The sequence below is a fragment of the Perognathus longimembris genome, chromosome 1 (genome assembly GCF_023159225.1).
Source record: "Perognathus longimembris pacificus isolate PPM17 chromosome 1, ASM2315922v1, whole genome shotgun sequence".
Taxonomy (NCBI): domain Eukaryota; kingdom Metazoa; phylum Chordata; class Mammalia; order Rodentia; family Heteromyidae; genus Perognathus; species Perognathus longimembris.
Genome location: NC_063161.1, coordinates 67,522,926 through 67,538,272, shown reverse-complemented (window position 1 = coordinate 67,538,272; position 15,347 = coordinate 67,522,926). Strand labels below are relative to the sequence as shown.

Genomic DNA, 15,347 nt, shown 5'->3' with positions numbered 1-15,347 from the left:
GTACTAGCATGCCTGTTTTCCTGAGGATGGATTGCAGAAAATGACCAGTTTTCCTACAGGCTGCAGTATAGTTTACTATCTTCATATGCAGAAATGGATATGCAGCAATACCTCAATGACTTGTGAGATTACTAGAAAAAGTTTTTGGGGGGTTGGGAATATGGCCTATTGGTAGTGTTTGCCATGCATAGATGAAGCCCTGGGTTCAATTCCTCAGCACCACATATGTAAAAAAGCCTGAAGTGGTGCTATGGCTCATTGGTAGAGTGCTAGCCTTGAGCAAAAAGAAGCCAAGGACAGTGTTCAGGCCCTGAGCTTAAGCCCCAGGACTAGCAAAAGAAAGTTTTTGGTACAGGATCAGCTAACTAGTGGGTACTGAGGTAGATTTAGGTATTTAAAAACTATAAATTCATCCAGGTGCTAGCTACTCAGGAGGCTGATATCTGAGGATCTCAGTTCAAAGCCAGCCCAGGCAGGAAAGTCCCCATGAGACTTATCTCCAATTAACCATCTGGAAATCAGAAGTGGTACTGTGGCTTAAAGTGATAGAATTGCAGCCTTCAGCAAAAGAACTGAGGGATAGCACTCAAGTTCAAGCCCTGAGTTCAAGCCCTACAGCTGACAAAAAAATAGTCAAGTTCCTTTAAACATGGCTAAGACGTGAAGAGGAATTTTTTCATTGACAAACTAGTGTCATTTTATACCAGCAACTTTATTTACACAGCAAGAACATACAGTATTCTATTATAAATATGCTGGAGATCATTTCCACATTGCAGAACCTCACTTTTAAGAGCCAGCAAGGCAGGCGTTCTTGAAACTTACTTTTTTCAGTGTGTAGTACCAGCAGGTGCCCAGCATGTTTTGAAAGTTTACATCTTCAAATGTGATAGGCAGAAAAGAGGCGCATTGTGAATTGTTTTCTCTTGCAAACTCAAAAGGCTGTGGTGGTAGCCATCTGGTCCATTTGAGAAGTCATGGGTGGCTCGTTTCACAGCTGGCTTTTGGTTTTAACATTTTGACAGCATGCATTCACTGAATGAATTCAAAGATGTTCTGTCAAACTCATCTATGTTTGAGATCACTTGCAACCAATATTTCTTGGTAAATGGGGACCTTAAGCTAATATTCATGTTTTCTCTGCCAAAAAATCCTTCATAAAAACATGTCTACAACCTGGCAAGTTGTATTTGTGATACGTAATTTTCTTCCCATGTATAGTGCTGCCAACAGCTCCAACTTCTGAATGCAGTGTGGTTGGTGTGTGTGTCTGGATGTTTTTTTCTCTGCAGAACTTGGCCAGTCAGTGTTTCTCAGTCACTCTGCTAACATAGTTGGTACCTACTGCCAACAGAATTACAGCGAGTACACTGGATTTGAATTTCCACAAAAAGGCAGTCTTGGAATATGAAAGTGCCCACTTTATAGGTATATCTGATTTACTATTAGAGAAACAAGTAAAACTTAAAGGAACTGGCTAACATTACTAAATCAACTAAGACGAGTGTTTTTAATGCAGGAAGTCGTAATGCTTTCAGGTTGAAGTGTGAGTGAATTTGAATCTTCAGGGCTCCAGATCCATGTGTGCCTTCAGCTTGCTAGTAACGAACACAGCACAGACTGCAGAGATTTAAACTACATTGAAGGACAGTGACTATGTCAGATTGCCAAGCCCCACCTTTCAGAGCCAGGTCAGTTGTATGGTGTATGCATTGTCTTCCCCAAGGACTATGTGTAGCACTTTTAGGACAAGCTCACACAGGTCATCTTCCCCACAGGCAAATTTTGTACAACTAGAACATCAACAGTTCTTTTTAAGTTCAGATGAAACCGTCACAAGACAGACTTCATCTATACACTATATATATTCATATATGTATGTATGTATACACGGAAACTTTAGAAACAGCCATTTATTATCTGGATTAAATGTGTGATTTGTTCTGTAATGCAGAGTACACTTCTCATTTATAGCCAGTCTTCACATGAGCAGATTGATACTGTTGTGATACACAGTTCATAAATACAATTCTACTCAAGTAGGCAGTAACTAGCACGTTTTTGAGTCAACAAAGTCTCAGTGTTTTATGTAGTTCTCTTCACCAGAGGTGAGTTTCTCGAATTTCAGCAATAATTTGACTGGCTCCTTGTAATGCCTACGTGGAAGAAAATCAAAGGTTATTACATAAATCTGAATTACATGGAGAAATTTCTTAAGTTTTTTATGTTGACGTGTTACATATAAAACCTTTTTTGGAACCTTAGCTTTTTGCTCCAGGCTGGCACTCTACTACTTGAGCCATACATTAGCTCTACTTAAAACTTTTTGCTGGTTAGTTGGAGATGAGTCAAGAAATTTCCTGCCAGGAAATCCTCAGATCTCAGCCTCCTGAGTAGCTAGGATTATAGGCATGGGCCACCAGTGCCCAGTTTAACAAACTTCGTTAAGTACTAACAGGAAGAAAAATGTAGGGGCTGGGAATATGGCCTAGTGGCAAGAGTGCTTGCCTCCTACACATGAAGCTTTTTGGTTCGATTCCCCAGCACCACATATATGGAAAACAGCCAGAAGGGGCGCTGTGGCTCAGGTGGCAGAGTGCTAGCCTTGAGCGGGAAGAAGCCAGGGACAGTGCTCAGGCCCTGAGTCCAAGGCCTAGGACTGGCAAAAAAAAAAAAGAAAAATGTAGTAATATAATGTAATATGCTATCCCAAGTGTAAAGTTGGAAGGTTGTAATGCTACCTTTAACATGTCAGCTGCCTCTTTCCTTCGCTGTGCCATATCCTCCGATTCCGTCAGAAGGTCATCCAGCAAGGATGACTTGTACAGCTGTCCTACCAACTCGCTTTGAAGCGTGTCCTTCACGTGATTAACCAGGAAGTGCATTACTGCCTTGGGCACACTGCAAGACAAAAAACAGAAAGCTAAATAATTTGAATTACTTTGGGATTTTCCTTAGTGGCACTAAGGAAAGCAACAATTTAAAAAACAATTGGTGCCAGTCCTGGGGCTTAGACTCAGGCCCTGCTTAATTTTGCTATTTTATTTTACCTTCATCTCACTTACCACTATCCCATATATTTATTGAATTTGTAATGAACTTGATAAAATGTGAAAAGGCTCAGAGATGCATAAATTGGTGAATAGGCACACAAAATATAGCGTATTCATACAATCTAATGGCAAGCAGCCCTAGAGCTTAAACTCAGGGCCTAGGCGCTGTCCCTGAGCTGTCTGGTTCAAAGCTTAAGTGTTCTACTATTTAGGCCATAGCTATTCTTCCTTTTTTGGTGGTTAATTAAGAGAAAAGTTAATTTGTCACAGACTTTCCTGCCCCCGCTGACAGCCTCCAGAGAAATTAGTAGAGGCATGAGACACTGGGCAGGCATCAGACTAGTACATGAGTATTTTAGGAGGTCAGAACGCCAATGTCCAGATATTCTTAGTGACAGCTCAGGGTGGGGGCGAGCTGGCAACTTCTGCTGATGTTTTTCACTTACCTGTAGATTTTTTACCTAGCACTGGTTCTTTAACTCAGGGCAGTCCCTGAGCTTGTGTTCAGGGCTAGTGCTCTACGACTTGGCCAAACTTTGGGTAAGTCACAGGTTTTCTTGCCTGGGCTGGCTTTAAACTGTAATCCTTAGATCTCAGCTTCTGAACTGCTAAGATTACAGGCGTGACCTACTGGTGCCTGGCTTGGAGTAAATACTTTTAAGAGGGAACCAAAACCTAAGGTCTGGAAGAGTTGTATTTCTATTTAGTTTCCGCTGTTAAGTCTGGTGGTAACTGATTCTACAACTTCCCACACAAAGTATCAGGCCAGTTGGCTTTTTATTCCTTTGTACAATGAAATTTCTCTTACTTGCTAAGAGATTACCACAAATTGGATATAGTGTATTTTCTAATATATCCTGACACACCTAACTTTTTCTCTCTCTACTACTGCATGAAATAACACCATAATGAGCAGGAGAGAGGAAACATCAGACAACACACACATAACTTAGCACTTATTAAGTAACTAAAAAGGCAAGTCAGTTTGCTATGTAACCAAAACTATTAAACTACATTAAAGTTAGAAAAATTTCTTAATGGTGGTATGTGCAGATAATCCCAGCACTCTGAATGCTGAGGTAGGAGGATTAAAAGTTTAAGGCCATGTAATCCCGTCTACTCAGGAAGCTGAGATCAGAGGCAAAAAAGTCCCAATTAACCACCAAAAAGCTGGAAGGGAAATGGAGCTGTGGCTCAAGAGGTTGAGTATAAGCTTTGAATGAAAAACTGTAGGACAACGCCCAGGTCCTGAATTCAGACCTTTTTAAGTTCCTCAGCTATTAAAAAAATTTTTTTTCTCTTGCGGATCAGACTGGGTTTGACTCAAGCTGCCCCTCACAAGTCTCCAACTGCCCACTCTGACCTCGCCCCTCGACCTTCCTAGTAGCTGGGACCCATTCTTCTAACTAAAGATTGTAAGCATTAGCACTCTACCGCTTGAGCCACAGCATCATTTCTGGTTTTCTGTTGGTTAATTGGCAATAAGAGTCTCACAGACTTTACTGCTGGGGCTGGCTTTGAACTGCAATCCTCAGATCTCAGCCTCCTGAGTAGTAAGGATTACAGGTGTGAGCTGCCGGTGCCTGGCTCCATTTATTTCTTGAATAAGTGGTTCCTGGTTATTCTATTAACAGATTGATGCTTGTTACCAGTTACCCAAATGTGTTTTTGTTTTTTGAAGCTGAGGTTGGACTCGGCCTCCTGTTTGCCAGGCAGGTGCCCTTGTACTTCAGCCACAACCCAAACACATATACAACTTTTATATCCAAGTGTTAGCAAACCAGATCATGGACTCAACAGTGTTCCACTCTTGTCTGTATTACGTAATACTAACCTGTCTTGAATATTCTTTCTGACAATAAGAAAATAGGATTTGATGAGTCGTTCAATAACCTCACAGTCTCGCTGCTCACGGGCAGAAAGCTTTCGTGCAACAGGAACTGGCTGAATGAGATGAGGGAAAAATGTTACTTTTTTGCCATTCTAAAACAGTGACATTAACATTGAAAAGTGACATTTAATAGTAAAGAAAAATGACTAACATACTGGGGAGTAAAGTTTTTGAGACTTTTCTCATAGTTTTCCTTCTAATTTGAACATTTGTTGAATGTCACCCCAGTTCGCATGGCTTACCACATCCAGCAGGTTGACAGCGTGGCCCTTTTGGGGACTTGCCGGCATAACTGCAATTGGTTTGGATTTTTCTTCAGCTAACAATTCCTCAGCTTTCGAAGTTTTTAGCATTCCCCTCCAGTTGCCTGTTGTTGGTTCTTGACCACTGTCTCCAATCCCGCCACCTCCTGATGCAACCTGGGAACACATTTTCCCAACACTTGTACCAACCACACATGGATGATGACACTAACCAAGAACCCCAGTGCCCACGGGAGTTGCTCAGGCAGACAGCAGGGTCCCAGAGAGACTGCGGTAGCGCTGTGTGCTCTCCCCCTCCACAGCCCCATATTTATTCACTGTTCCCTCAGCCACTGGAATGTGGGGAAAAACAAAAGCCACCCAACAAGGAAACCCAGAGCTGCCCACTCAGTTCAGTCTCCTCAAGTTCACCCTGAAAAGCTCAACTCTCATCTCATGTTCCATGAGCACACATCTCCACACTTAATTAAAACAGTACTGCAACTTCATTATCTGAGATAATGATTATAGTTTTCACTTCTCAAAAAAGGAAATGACTGTTTACGACAATGGGGAAACATAATCCATCAATACTGAATAATACTGAAAACATGTTTTTAGGGCCATTTTCAAAAGTCTGTTAACTACCGTTACAGTAGTTATAAGAAAATGGCAATCTTGGGTATCATTTCCAAATTGAACCACTTGCCCAAATCTTCCTCTAGTATGTTAAAAGAGAGCTGTGTATCTGTGCAGGAATAAGTTATGTAATCTTTATATAACAGCTTAAAAAACGTAATGATATTTTCAAGTGCAAATGAGTGAAACCTTAAGTGATGAGCACATTGGTTGTCAGTATATGAGCGAAAGCAAAACATTCCTAAGGCTGTGAAATTTAGTCTGCATACTAAGTAAGGAAAGGAAGTAGGTATGTGCTGGACAAACTAATTTACACATTGAAATTGCTGCTGAAATGGTCATTAGCCGTCTCTAATTGTCAGTCCCCATTTGTTTTGATTGGCTCATGCAAGCATTTGAAGCATGTGTGGGTGAGGGAATTATGTATTTAGTGAGACACACAGAAATGAGACACATGATAAAGAAGCATTAGAGGATTATCCATTAGTCCTGGACAGATCTCAGAAATGCTTAAAAGTACAATTTTCATCTCTGAGATCATAATTCTTACCAAAATTCAAAATTATTTATATACTGGTAGTGGAGCTTGGACTCGGGGCCATGGTGCTCTTCCCTTAGCTTTTTCACTCAAGGCTAGCACTCTGCCACTTGAGTCACAGTTCTGCTTCCAGCATTTTGGTGCTTAGTTGGGAGATAAATGTCTCAGAATTTCCTGCCTCAGCTGCCTCTGAGCCACAATGCTCAGATCTGGGTCTCCAGATTGGCCAGGATTAGAGGCATGGAGCCCCAGCACTTGGCCAGTTTCCATCTCTGTTACCTTCAAAACAGTTTTTAATTTTGGTAACAACAGTATGAAAGCCTAGTGTTATTAAACAGTGTTAAAACAATTAGTGCCACCTTACATGTATTAGGTAAAAGAAACAGAACATAACAGACAGGAACTAGTGATGCCACTGAACAAACAAGTTCTTCAACAACTTTAAAGACAGTGTTTCACTGAGCGCCAAAGGCAACAGCATTTCCATTCTGAAGCAAGGGACTCACATTTTTAGTTTCTCTTCTGTTGTCCTGAATTAACTGTTAAAAGATGTTGAAACATGCAATTTAACAAGCAAATTTTAAATACCGTTGCTTGAAACTTTTTTAAATGCAGGATAATTTCCTCTTTAAATTACTTCTTTTGTGTGCATCTTCTACATTGCAAGCAGAAGCATGCCAGCATTTATAAAGAATGCATTGTTACATAATTTCAAAGCTTCCAATCAGACAAAAGTGATAACCTTAGCACAATACCCCATATTAATATTCTTCTATTCAGTGTACTGTCTGCAGAAGATAATGTTGCAGCAAACAAGCAGGCATGCAGGCTTAGATTAAAATCAGAACAGACCTTGCCATCAGCCTCGGCAGAAGCGGCAGGGGCGGGCTCCTGGGAGGCAGGTGCCAAAGCACTTGGAACTTTAGAAGACTACGGGCAAAAAACGCAGGGAAAAAAAAAAATCAAGGATGCCAAAAGTGCACTCAGAAATATTTGATCCATGTGACCTGTTTCCCCTCTGAAATATTAAAATACATGAAAAACAAAAATCATCATGGGAGAGATAAAGCAGTCTAGTCAGCCTCACTACCTTTGTGAAAAGTTTTCTTCAGATGAATACCTAAGAAAAATCCAAAAGCTTCATTTTGTTTTTGGCACTGAAAAAGGTTTTTTCTGGCAAAGAATTCATGGCAACAGACTGTCATACCACACATTTTAATATACCAACTGCTATACTTATTGCTAATTAAAACCTGTTCTGTTGTCCTTTCTCTTAAAAAAAAAAAACAAACCGTGATGATTCTGAAGTTTTTTTTTAAAGTCCTAACAGTTAAAAAGTATCTTTAATTTAATCGTAGTGTATTCTAATTATCTTTAAATTATTCAAAGTATTTTAAACTTGCATACTTGTCTTTACACAACAAAAGTTGATTCTGCAACTGCAATATTCTGAGGCTACTGTCTATTTTTGGTAATTAGGAATATGCTTTTAAAGCTGTTGTTTTTACCTTGTCTCGTGATACAGCTGAAGGCAATTCTCTTGCTAACCTGTTTCTCCTTTGTTCCTGTAAAAATGCAAACAAGTGATTATCAGAATATTGAGAAGTGCCAACTAAAAGATAAATGGTCATCTTGTTTGGAAAGTATGGCATAACTTAGTAGTCGCTCACTGCTGAGACACATGACACAATAAAGCAGACCAAATCTTCCTGCAGACCTCTGAGTGGGATTGTAAGGAGTCACAGAGGGCTGCCCGTACCAGGAATTCTCCAGTGAGAGAATGAAGCGCAGCTTTCCCTTTGCCAAGAAGTTAAGAAAGATTGAGCAATATCAGCCTTCAGCACTTGCTGCAGAATGTGAAGTGAAAAGCTTTAAAGCCACTGGTCTGCCCACCTGTATAAATGCAAGGCAGCTCCCATAAAATGAAACCAAACCATTCTTCCTTGAGGAAAGTATCTGAGGTTGAGGCTGCCATTTATAAACGTTTCTGAGCCCAGTGCCAGTGGCTCAAAAACTATAATCCTAGCTCCATGGAGACTGAGATTAGGAGGACAATAGTTCAATACCAAACCAGGTAGGAAAGAGATTCCTTCCAAAAGGAGAGCTGGACCCAGTGACACCTATCCACTGTCCAGCCGAGATGAGAAGTCTGACAGAGGCAGATCCAACACTTGACAGGAATTGAGTTGCTCTCAAAAATTACCAGAAAAAAAACTCAAACAGGTTTAGTGGTGTGACGTAACAGCAGATTGCCTGCCTCACAAGCTCAGATCCTGAGTTCAAGCCCCAGTACCAGCAAAAAGGAACCACTGTACAATTAATATACACTAATAAAAATAATTTTTCCCCAGTCCTGGGGCTTAAACTTGGCCTGAGCACTGTCCCTGGCTTCTTTTTGCTCAAGGCTAGCACTCTACCACTTGAGCCACAGCGCCACTTCTGGCCGTTTTCTACATATGTGGTGCTGAGGAATTGAACCCAGGGCCTCATGTTTATGGGGAGAGCACTCATAGGCCATATTCCTAGCACAATAAAAATAATTTAAACAAAAAAACCTAAAAGTTTTGTTGTTGTTGTTCTTGGTCATGGGGCTTGAAGTCAGGACCTGAGTGCTGCCCACTACCACTTTGAGCCACAGTTCTACTTCCAGTTTTTCTGGTGGTTAACTGGAGATCAGAGTCTCACAGACTTCCCTGCCTAGGCTAGCTCTGAACATGATCCTCAGATCTCAGCCTCCTGAGTAGTCAATATTACAGGCCTGAGCCACCAGCATCCAGCCCCAAAGTATTCTTAATTCTAAACTATTTCCTAGAAAGTGGTGACCACTGATGCACTTTTCTAAAACCCAGTTAGTTTAACAGACTGACCAACTGCTCAGTATTGCAATTTGCTTTTTTATCAAACTTGTACGAGCTGTAAGGATTGTTCAACATGCACTGGGTGCCTGCTGTACAGAATGATGCGCCTGTGAGGATAACGGATCTCTAACAGGCTGGATCACATACAGTAGAAAGGCATTTGGTGAACTAAAATAAAAATTGCTCCTACAATGAAAACACCTCATGCTATATATTCTCAAGCTTGTAAAAACCTTTGAGTTCACAGGTTGCATGATGAGGTGTCTCACGTGTAACATTTTTTTAACAGAAATTTTAATTGTTTTCATCAGAGGTTATAGCCAGTGCGGGGAAAATACACTTATTTTTAACAAACTTTAGAAAACAACCAGTTCCACCCTTATTGGCCCTGGACCCTAGCAGACCTGGCTTACTCGCTTTGTTAACTCTTCCTCAGCCCTCAGTTTCCAATCTAACAACTACTCTTAAAGGGCGATTGCTAAGTGAATATTCCCAATAAAGTTCCTTGGCAGTCATTAAAACCATTCACATGTTCATTTGTGAAAAATACGCTAAGCCGGGCTCCTATAGGAGCTTCTTTTTTTCTGAGTGTATCTTGGAACTGGGGGGTCACGGGGAAAATTCTCCTTCTAAGTGCCTATTAAACAGAAGCTACTGTTGGTTGTTTGCTTTCTGGGTGCCATTCCTTGGGGGTTGAACTCAGGGCCTGGGTGCTGTCCCACTTGAGCCACATCGCCACTTTCAGCTTTGTTGGTGCTTAATTGGAGGTAAGAGTCACACAGACTTTCCTACCCAGGCTATCTTTAAAATGTGATCTTCAGGGGCTGGGAATATGGCCTAGTGGCAAGAATGCTTGCCTCGTATACATGAAGCCCTAGGTTCGATTCCTCGATTCCTCAGCACTGAGTTCAAGCCCTAGGACTGGCCAACAAAACAAAACAAAAAAACCCAAAACTGTGATCTTCAGATCCCAGACTGAGTAGCTAGGATGGCAGGTGTGAGCGGTCGATGTCCAGGAGCTCTTTTCTATAATCGCTCATAAGCACAGGAGGGATGATTGCCCTGCCCTTGGTGGCATTTTGTCATGCTCTAACTAGAGTGTTCAAGTTGAAAAAAGAGAAAATTTTATATAGGAGATTTAGGTCTTGTTGTACCAAGGAGTAGCAGGGGAGTGGGGGGGGGGAACCCTCTAGAAAAATTGTTCTAGCTACTATGTTACATTAACATCAACAGGAAGGAAAGGTCCACGAGATGCATGATCACAGGACAGCCAAGAGTCCTCTGCATTTCCAAGTTCATGAAAAGTTGGGCCATTCTTATAGGGCTTCCTCCACAGCTTACAGAGCCAAGGACACACCATCTTGAATCCTCACTTGTTCTAGACGCTGCAACGTGAGTCAAGTACACCACTTACTGAAACAAAGCCAGGCAGTCCTTCAGCACTAGACTGATGAAGGCCACTAGCAGAAAGTACTAATCATTCCATCTGATGATTTTAAAGGAATTAAAAAACCCAAACCAATGAAATCCCCACACTTCCTTGCAAATGTGAGGTGCTACTGTGGCACATATGTTTCATAGTTAAGTTTTCATGCTAAATAAGTTTACTGTAAATTTAGATACAACAGATTTCCAATCTCTGCACAAGGACAACTTCTGTTTACCTCTATATTATTGTTCATTAGCCCGCAAGCGTCAGCAAAGTCTGGGTGCTTTGTGTTGATGTACGCCAACTCAATGGCTACTAAGTTATGGACCTAGGAAAAGAATAAAAGACAAAAATATGTCTATTTTTGAGATGTTTATGTATAAAGCTGTATAGTAACAGAATATACTGAAAAAGGATATAAAGTGCATGTTTAAATAGTAAATTATATTCCAAATGACAAATCTTTGCCAAGTAATAATTTAACTTTGAAATTTACATTTCAGAATTTAAAATTCTACTTTTGAGGAAGAAAAGACATAAAAGTAGAAGCACTTTACTGTTAGTAGAAATAAAGTTCCAATACTTAAAATTTTCAGATCATTTTTTAATGTACATCAAGCATTTAGTTCAACATCAACAAGAAAACAGTTTACGTCAGTCATAAATTAAACATGCTAACTTTATTAGACTCGAGGTAGTGATTATCTTTAATTATAAAGTACTTAGTTAAAATGTGACATGTGGTGGGCAGGCACTGCAATCTGAGGACTGAGGTTCAAAGCTGGTCCAGTCAGGAACGTCCATGAAACTCTTTATTTCCAATTAGCCACCAAAACACTTGAAATGGAGGCTCAAGTGGTAGAGTGCCAGCCTTGAGCAAAAATTAAATGATGTAATTTTATTTGTATTTTTAAAAAGGAAATGTAATCTCATCACAGTTGAAGTAAGCTTGCAATACAGACTCAGTTCACAACAGCTGGAGGCAGAACTAATTCTCCATTAACTTCAGTGGCACAACATTAACAGTAAAGTTATGCACATTCCTCAGCACAAAGTATGACTATAGGTTAGCAATGATGAGACCTTGAAGGAAAAAAAATGCACCTTACTCTATAATTACTGCAAGCTCTCTTTTGGAATAAGATACGTTTTCATGGCAAGAGGTGCCTAAACTAACCACAACAGCGCGAAGGAAGGCTTAGCTGTTACCTAGGGATCGAAACGCCCAGGACGCACTCACCATCTCATTGGTGACAGGGAGCCGCTTGCGAAGGAGACACGTCACCACTTCCACGATGGCATCGTGAAGCTTAGGGAACCGCAACAATTCCTGTGTGCAACAGAGAAATAAAAATGTCACTGTAGGGCTGGGGATATGGCCTAGTGGCAAGAGTGCCTGCCTCGGATACACGAGGCCCTAGGTTCGATTCCCCAGCACCACATATACAGAAAACCGCCAGAAGCGGTGCTGTGGCTCAAGCGGCAGAGTGCTAGCCTTGAGCGGGAAGAAGCCAGGGACAGTGCTCAGGCCCTGAGTCCAAGGCCCAGGACTGGCAAAAAAAAAAAAAAAAAAAAAATGTCACTGTAATGAAAACATTGCTGAAACCCTGAAGGGAATCCCTCTCCTTCACTCCTGGTGAGGGGTGAGGGGAGCAGGCCACGCCCAGCGCCACCGGACCTGGGTGCTGTAGTTGCTGCAGTGCTGAATGATCCTCTGCATCTCCTCGTGCACCAGCTCTACACAGCGCAGACTAGGCTCCTCCAGACGCTTGATCTGCCGCTTCACCAGCAGCTCAAAGGAAACCTCCGGCACGAACAAAGCGGGGCGAGGACCCTGAAACCACAAAACCTCAAAACCTCAGGTCCTTACTGATAGCTACATGCGGTTTCACAAACGCTACAATGAAATCGCATTGCTGATATTTACAATAAAACCTCCAGGTTCTTACTGATAGCTATGAGCGGTTTCACAAGCGCTACAAAGTAAAATCACATTGTTGGTATTTTTCCTGAAAAGTATTGCTTCAAGAATGAGGTCAAGGGGCTGGGAATATGGCCTAGTAGTAAAGTGCTCGCCTTGTATACATGAAGCCCTGGGTTCGATTCCTCAGCACCACATAAACAGAAAAAGCTACAGTGGTGCTGTGGCTCAAGTGGTAGAGTACTAGCCTTGAGCAAAAGAAGCTCAGGGACAGTGCTCAGTCCCAGGACTGACAAAAACAACACAAACAAAAAGGGATAGTGGCTTGGTTCAAGTGGTAGAGTGCCTGCCTAGCAAGTGCACATTACCCTAGTACTGTTTAAAAAAAATAAGACACGACGTAGTTTTTGAAAAAGGGCTTTAGCCTCATTTTTGAAGTCTAAAAGTTAAGCATACTCACGGTAGCATTTCTAATAGCAGTCAAAATATCAATAGTGTTAAGGCCACCCAGGGGGTCAACAGATTCTAAGGTTCGCCCAAAAGTCTCATGGAAAATATAACAAATTCTAGCACCACCGCATCTGAAAGACAATAAATTGTAGGGTTATTTGTATTACTATGTCGCAAAGAAGCTACAAGTCAGAACTCTAAGTTTGCCACATAAATAGTTCTATTTGCCAGGCACTGGTGGCGCACATCTGTAATCCTAGCTACTCAGGAAGCTGAGATCTAAGGATCATGGTCTAAAGTCAGCTAGGGCAGGAAAGTCCGTGAGACTCTTATCTTCAATTAACCACCAGAAAACCTGAAGGCTGAGGGTCAAAGTGGTAGAGTGCTAGCCTTGAGCAAAAAAAGCTCAAGGACAGCACCCAGGCCCTGAGTTCAAGCCCACAACTGACAAAAAAAAAAAAAAAAATTGATCCCATCTATTCCCATGTCCATGTGTTTGCAACATAAAACATCAGGCAATGCTGAACAGCTTTTCTCTGCCTTAGTTCTCTTCAACTAGTTTATGAGCTTAAAGACAGGGAATGATGCCATACTTGTTTCTTAAGATTCACAAAATTGAGGTTAAGCTTAGCAAACTTTGCCATGGGGCCAGCCCACAATGAAATCTAAATTTTATGTAGTTTTCAAATATGGTGAAATAAATCTCCTTACATGTTTTCTCTTATCTAATTTTGTTAAATAAGAAGAAAAATAAGGAAATTATATAGCCACATAATTATCTTTTTATTACATATATAATTATTCCTAATATAATTTAAAAATAATTATTAACTGATGACCTGTTGACTGCCTACTTCTGTTTTGACAAACTCAGTCTCTTGACCATTGTCGAGGACAATATCAAACTTAGCAAGAATAATCTCTAGTTGGTAAAATTAAGGTTAATTTTGGCTTTATTTATTTATTTTTTATGCTGATCCTAGAGCTTGCACTCAGATTTGTCTGCCTGGGCTAACCTGGATCTCTGATCTTTGGATCTCAGCTTCCTAAGTAGCTAGAACTACAGGCGTGAATCCTAGGACCTGATAGAATGTTTTAAAAGTAAAGTTAAGAAAAATTGTTAGAATGTGGCATATGCCCCATTCCTGAAGTCCTAGCTACCTGAGAGACGGAGGGAAATGGCTCATGAGTTTGGGCACAGCCTGGACAACAATGAGACCTCTCTCTTCTCAAGGGGGGAAAATATTTCAAAATGATTGTCAAGTAAAAATACTGCTTTTTAAAAGACCTCAAATTGTTCCTATGCTCTTAAAGCACAGTAGTTTAGGTGGTGCTGCTGGTTCACACCTGTAACTACTTAGGAGATTGAGATCTGAGGATCTCTGTTCAAAGTCCTAGGGACTCTTATCTCCAATTAACCACAAAAAAGCAGGAAATAGAGCTATGGCTCAAGTGATAGAGCACTAGTCTGCAGTGAAAAAGCTAAGGGACAGCACCCAGGGCCTGAGTTCAAGCCCCATTATTGGCACAGGAGAGAAAAAAACAAAAGCACAGTAGTTTAGGCTGGAGTGTGGCTTATGTGGTAGAGTACGTGCTTACTAATTCAAACCCCAGTACTCCCCGAAGAGCATAGTGGTTTACAAAGCATTTTATACACATACCAGTTACCCTACCATTTCTATAAAATTATACTTTTGTTTTATGGATAAGAAGTCACTATCAGGTAATTTTAGTCACTTCAGCAAAAAGATAGCGACCTCGCAATCTAGGTTAACGGAGTCTTTACAAAAACATTTAACTTACAGCTCTGAAGTTTCAATATATTTTGCGGTTCCTTCAATTGTGTTACAATATTCTGTGGCAAATTTGGTGATGAGCTGGAGTAAAGTAGCGCTCTTATCGTCCACAGGCTCACCATAACTGTTCAGAAGAGACTGGTACTGAGCAGCTAGCACGTTTATTCTTGTTTTCAGCTCTGGTAAGCAATCTCGTATGTGATGCATTAGTAACCTGGAAAACATTAAGCCCTGAGTATTCTGATGCTACAAACATGCCATGTTTTTAAAGTACAAAGAAAGGGAACAGACAACCTGTCACATAATTTATCATGGTGGTGTGATTCTGAGAAATCTATGATCTTCAGCCACATTGCCTAAAAGCTCAAGTACCTCCAGAAGTAAGCTACTCCAAGCTCCAACCCTGCGGGATGCTGGCAATTAAATGAATCACCAAGAGCCAATGATATAATCACTAACATCTGTGCAAAGAAGCTGCCATGAAAACTCAGGACAAAGACCATGCAGCTGAACACAGACAAACTCCAGGA

General features: G+C 41.0%; 1 protein-coding gene across 4 annotated transcripts in view; it reads right to left on the bottom strand.

Moving 5' to 3' along the window:
- Positions 1-661: 661 nt before the first annotated feature.
- Positions 662-15,347, bottom strand: part of Dnm1l (dynamin 1 like) — a 48,761-nt gene continuing 34,075 nt past the window's right edge. Inside the window, exons 9-20 of one of the 4 annotated variants that reach the window (XM_048367144.1) lie at positions 14,825-15,031; positions 13,032-13,152; positions 12,329-12,484; positions 11,891-11,980; positions 10,886-10,978; positions 7,872-7,928; positions 7,216-7,293; positions 6,870-6,902; positions 5,187-5,363; positions 4,888-4,997; positions 2,742-2,901; positions 662-2,156 (exon numbers count right to left, since the gene is read on the bottom strand). In XM_048367144.1, coding sequence (XP_048223101.1) covers positions 2,100-2,156; positions 2,742-2,901; positions 4,888-4,997; positions 5,187-5,363; positions 6,870-6,902; positions 7,216-7,293; positions 7,872-7,928; positions 10,886-10,978; positions 11,891-11,980; positions 12,329-12,484; positions 13,032-13,152; positions 14,825-15,031 — 1,339 coding nt within the window. In that variant the 3' untranslated portion in view covers positions 662-2,099. The remainder of the gene's footprint in view (positions 2,157-2,741; positions 2,902-4,887; positions 4,998-5,186; positions 5,364-6,869; positions 6,903-7,215; positions 7,294-7,871; positions 7,929-10,885; positions 10,979-11,890; positions 11,981-12,328; positions 12,485-13,031; positions 13,153-14,824; positions 15,032-15,347) is intronic. The other 3 variants (XM_048367151.1, XM_048367162.1, XM_048367171.1) reach the window with 3 other exon arrangements.